This window comes from Cebus imitator, unplaced genomic scaffold, assembly GCF_001604975.1.
Source record: "Cebus imitator isolate Cc_AM_T3 unplaced genomic scaffold, Cebus_imitator-1.0 Scaffold4, whole genome shotgun sequence".
Classification (NCBI taxonomy): domain Eukaryota; kingdom Metazoa; phylum Chordata; class Mammalia; order Primates; family Cebidae; genus Cebus; species Cebus imitator.
In genome coordinates, this window is record NW_016107319.1 from 900,160 (window position 1) to 905,679 (window position 5,520).

Here is a 5,520-nt window from a genome sequence, read left to right on the forward strand (position 1 = left end):
GAGGCTCAGGCAGGAGAATTGCTTGAACCTGGGAGGCAGAGGTTGCAGTGAGCCGAGATTGTGCCACTGCACCCAGCCTGAGTGACAGAGTGAGACTCCATCTCAAAAAATAAAAATTAAAAAAAAAGTGGCGGCAAGTGGGGCTGAAGGACTTTTACTTCTTCTGTTACACTTCAGTACTGATGGAAGTTTTAAGATCATGCATGTATCTTACAGCAAATCCACAAGAAATTATGCACTTAATTTTTCTGGGTGAATTGTGTTGTAGAGGCAATAGAGAATTATTTACGTTTCTCCTTTTTCTTTGTTTTCCAGATAGCAGACCCCATGCTAGCTGAAATGGGAAAAAACTTGAAGGAGGCAATGAAGATGTTGGAGGACAGTCAGAGGTGAGCACTACAGAAGTGACCTGTTCAGCTAGTTCAGCCTGCTGCGAAGCTGGTGGCTCTGGCTTCCTTCTGTTAAAGATACCTCTTGGCTTCACAGTGTCACACATAGCTTCTACTGACTTGAAAATTGGTATTTGTCTTGAGTAAAAGGTGCCTTGTAATTAAAGGATTTTGAAATTGAGAGGAAGGACTTAAAATTTTTAAATCTGTCTGTTAAGAGTTTCATTTACTTAATATATTGATTTGACTTTATAATTACTTGTTATATATTCAGGTCATATAAAGCACCAAGTAAATAAGAAGTGGGTGGAACTTTTTGTGCATATTCTTATCTTTTCCGGAAACTCAAACTATACCTAAAACTAGAGGCAGGGAGATCTGATACATGTGTTTCAAATCCTGCCTCAATCACTAAGAGATTATAGGCAACATAGTCATGTTTGCATGTTTAGGAGTTAGAAATCTGATATGATGAAACAAATGAACACTTTTTGTTTTCTTTAAATTAGAAGAACAGAAGAGGAAAATGGAAAGAAGCTCGTGTCAGGGGATATTCCAGGGCCACTCCAGGGCAGGTAGGTGACAATGAGGATCCATACATTTAGTTAAGGTGTAAATTTTTGTTTGTTTTTGAGATGGAGTCTTGCTCTGTTGTCCAGGCTGGAGTACAGTGGCACAATGTGGGCTCACTGCAAACTCTGCCTCCTTGGTTCAAGCGGTTCTCATGCCTCAGCGTCCTGAGTACCTGGGATTACAGGCGTGCGCTACCACACCCGGCTAATTTTTGTATTCTCAGTAGAGACGGGGTTTCGCCATGTTGGCCAGGCTGGTTTCTAACTCCTGACCTTGACCTCAGGTGATCCACCTGCCTCAGTCTCCCAAAGTGCTGGGATTATAGGTGTGAGCCACCACGCCTGGCCTACTTTTCTTAAATCAGTATCTTACCATCATTGATTTATGGTTTTAGTTTTAATGAACACGTAACAAATTTAAATAGACTTCTGTGCAGTATAACATTAGAAAACAGAAGTACCATTGGCTGATTGGTGATATTGCTGCACCTGCTGGCTTCTCTCCCTCTCCCGTTTGGGATTCAATACAGGCTGGGTACAGTGGGTAATACCTGTAATCCCAGCACTTTGGGAGGTCACTTGAGCCCAGGAGTTCAGTGTTCACTGTCATTGTGCCACTGCACTCCAGCCTCAGTGATAGAGACTCTAAAAAAAGATTTTTTTTTTAAACCGACAATTTTATGCAACCTCATGACTCAGAAATGATACATGGAGCCAGGCACAGTGGTGCACACCTGTATTCCCAGCTGCTTGGGAGGCTGAGGCAGGAGGGTCGATTGAGTTGAATAGAGGCTACCCTGACATCACGAGACCCTATCTCTGAAACAAAATAAAAGTGATATAAAAATTCATCCTAATGACTGGTAGATCATACTTAGTTCATTCTTGAAACCTGTAATCTATTTGGTAGACTGAGTTTTATTGTAAGAGCTATTTTAATTTGATAAGATTTATTTCATAATACAGTAAAGAAAAGGAAAATGTCAAATTTTTTAATCACTTATTGTTTGTCAACTGAAGCAAATCTGTCACGTCTTCCTCATTTGAGCTAGCATGAAAAATAGCAAGAAAGTAATTAGCTGACTAAAATATTCACAAGATATTAGCAGTTAATCTGGGATTGATGACCCAGCCCACCTTCCCTGATACAACTTATTATTTTTTTTTTCCTTTTATAACCAGGAAACTGCATAAGTAAACAGTACAACTCCCTTAAATATCCTTTGACCTGAATGTAAATTGAACCAGGTTGCAAAAGAAAAGTATGGAGGAAGGCTCACAGTGTGCCAGTGAATGTCACATCTAACACCCTGAGATACTAATACTTTAAAACAGTCACTCTTATTCTTAACGTGAATAATGCCGCCTGAAGCGAGGCCTGAAGTGCATTCTCAGGTCAGAACAGGAAGCAGGGCCTATAAAATCTCCATCCAGGCCTATGGATGGAAACAAAAGGCTTTAAGGTTTTAGTCTCCTGATTCCACTGACATTTCCCCAGGAGAGATAACTCCCAAGAGCATCTGTAATTCTCAAAATGACAGCACGTTAAGCCACTGACTGGGAGGAATCACACTTAGGAATGCATTCAAGACTGGTAACCTCCCAGGCACAACTGAGTACCATACTTTCACGGTCTGAAGCCTCTCACGTCCATAACGTCCAGCTTGACGAGTTGGAATAGCATGTTCAGGGTCATGTGGCAGGTAGCCAAGGGCCTCTGCCTGCCCTAATCTCTACAGTGTCCAGGGCCCAGAGCCCCTCTCACTTGAAAGGCAGCACCTTGGGGACAATTGGTTTGGAGACATCATTTTGATGGTGCTTCCTTTGTTGAAAGAGGACGCATTTTATTGGTCTGTTCTCGTTAATGGAGGGATAGCTTTATGTTATTCCTCTTGCAAGTTGCCTTGCCATTGGTTGCTACTTCAGCCATTTGAATTCTTTCATAACTTTCCACCTCCTCATGTAATGAGCATTTCATAGCAACATATCTTGGATAGAAGTAAAATGTTTTTACACTTTAATCAGATCTCAAGTTTCACAGCTTGGGGAAGAGCTGGTAATAAATGAAGCTTACATTGTTAAAGGCTGTTACTCCCAACAGACAAGATTCATAAATGGAGGAAATTAGATATGCCAGTGGCATTGGAATAGTCTGTGACTGTCTGGCATTATAATATAATAAGGAATATGCTCATTATATATTATAGGTACATATTATAAGGACTTTTGGGTCTTCTTACATGCTTATTAAATACTCTCTGTCTTATACTCCAAGATTCAAATGAAACGTGTAGAAATGTAGCTAGAGCAAGACTGGTGGCTGGGCACAGTGGCTCATGCCTATAATCTGAGCACTTTGGGAGGCTGAGGCAGGAGGATCGCTTGAGCTTAGTGGTTTGAGACCAGCCTGAGCAACATGGTCTACCAAAAATACAAAAAGGCCAAGCACAGTGGCTCATACCTGTAATCCCAGCACTTTGGGAGGCCGAGGTGGATGGATCACTTGAGGCCAGGAGTTCAAGACCAGTCTGGGCAACATGGTGAAACCCCGTCTCTACTAAAAATATAAAAATTAGCCAGGCACTGTGTCGCATGTGTGTAATTCCAGCTACTCAGGAGGCTGAGGCAGGAGAATCGCTTGAACCCGAGAGGCGGAGGTTGCAGTGAGCCAAGATCGTGTCACTGCACTCAAGCCTGGGTGACAGAGTGAGACCCTATCTCAAAAAAATAAATAAAAAGACTGGTTACATTTATTAAAATGAAACTCATGTTTAGGTAGACGACTTATTTAGCTATAAGTAAGTTTATATCAGAATTTAGTTTATAATTTGAACTTTGTTTTTTAAAAAGCATAAAATGTGTACCACATTCTTTGTCTTATAGTTACTTAAGGAAAAAAAAACTTTTTAGCAAGGCTGGTTAGATGAGAGCAGTAACTTAGAGTGGTGGGGTATGTGTGTTGTTCCCACCAGCTTGTCAACTCCTTTTTTTCTGCAGTGGACAGGATATGGTGAGCATCCTCCAGCTGGTTCAGAATCTGATGCATGGAGATGAAGATGAGGAGCCCCAGAGCCCCAGGTAATGAACCTGGCAGCTGTTCTTTTCGAGTGTATGTATTCTTGATTTCAGTAGTGATTGCACTCTGGCAAGTGGCTCAAATAAGAAGCTCTATTTCATTGACTTTCATATGATACTAAAATATTTTTTTCATAAAGACATTTATATATAAGATATATTTTGTGAATTGAAGGCATTTACTGAAATTAGAACCCGTAGTTTCTTTGGTCTCGTGTCTTAGAGAGGGGTGGCAGAAGGACTAAAGAGTAAGCACTGTTCTGCTGCTGTGCTTCTGCTTCCTAAGAATTGCTGCACCTCCATTAATTAGTTTTCTCTTTAATTATTTTAATTTTAATGTTTTGAAATAAGTAAAATGTCCTATTGGTTCAAAATTCTGACAATAAAAAACAATATACAAAGGGAATTTTCCTTTCTACCTGTTTCTCCGTACCTGGTTTTCTTCTCTAGAGATAAACGTTACCAGTTTCTTGTGTATGCTTCCTGGGAGATTTTGTATGTATTATACGAAAGGAAAATGTCCATGCCCACCCTCTCTAAGACATAATTACTACGCATATGTTCTGCACCTTGCATTTTTTCACTTAAGTCTTGGAGCTCATTGCATATTCATGCACAGTAGCTTTCTCCTTTGTCAGAGCTGTGTATTTTACTTGGAACTGATGAGCCATATTTTATTTTATTGGTCCCCTGTCATGTTTCACTGTCACTTTTGACATGTGTTCCTTCTCATAGAAGCAAGTGTGTCTTGAGGACAAAGTCCTGAAAGTGGGATTGCTGTCTCAGACAGTGTGTACTTGTGTAATTTGGATCGATCCTGCCAAATTTCCCTCCATGGAGTTGTGGCATTCAGCAGTCCCACCAGCAATGTATGAGAGGACTTTATTCCCACACCTTCGCCTGCAAAGGCGTTGTCAGACTAAGTGATCTTTGATAAGTGATATTCTCATGAGAAATCTGATAAGCGTTTATAATGAACCAAGTGAAGTGTCTTTTTGTATGTTTTAAGACCCATTTATATTTCCCTTTCTAGGAACTGGCTGTTGCCCATGGTCCTATTAGTCTATTTGTCTCTTTCTTATTACTTACAGTTAACAATTGTAAACTTTTTCCTCCTTATTTACAGTTTTTCTTTATAAGGGAAATTAGTTTCAATTATATACCAGACATTTTATAAAATCAATTTTAATTACATATGAAATACCTAGTCCCCCTTGAATTTGCTGTATTATTGCAATAAACAATTTTTATTTAATGCAGAGACTTGGGATTTAATTCTTTAAAAAATGTTTTTGGCTCATTTTACCTTAGCCTACCCTCCGTAATTCCTAAGGCTGGTATTTAATCTTAAAAAATATTTTAACAGGGCTGGGTGCTGTGGCTCACGGCTATAATCCCAGCACTTTGGAAGGCCAAGGTGGGTGGATCACAAGGTCAGGAGTTCAAGACTAGCCAACATGGTGAAAGCCTGTCGCTACTAAAAA

The 5,520-nt window shown here is 40.0% G+C and overlaps 1 protein-coding gene across 2 annotated transcripts in view; it reads left to right on the forward strand.

The window, feature by feature from the left end:
* Nucleotides 1–5,520, forward strand: part of PDXDC1 (pyridoxal dependent decarboxylase domain containing 1) — a 69,061-nt gene that overhangs the window by 20,370 nt on the left and 43,171 nt on the right. Inside the window, exons 2-4 of one of the 2 annotated variants that reach the window (XM_017533350.2) lie at nt 316–389; nt 899–964; nt 3,959–4,039. In XM_017533350.2, coding sequence (XP_017388839.1) covers nt 316–389; nt 899–964; nt 3,959–4,039 — 221 coding nt within the window. The remainder of the gene's footprint in view (nt 1–315; nt 390–898; nt 965–3,958; nt 4,040–5,520) is intronic. The other variant, XM_037740165.1, reaches the window with a different exon arrangement.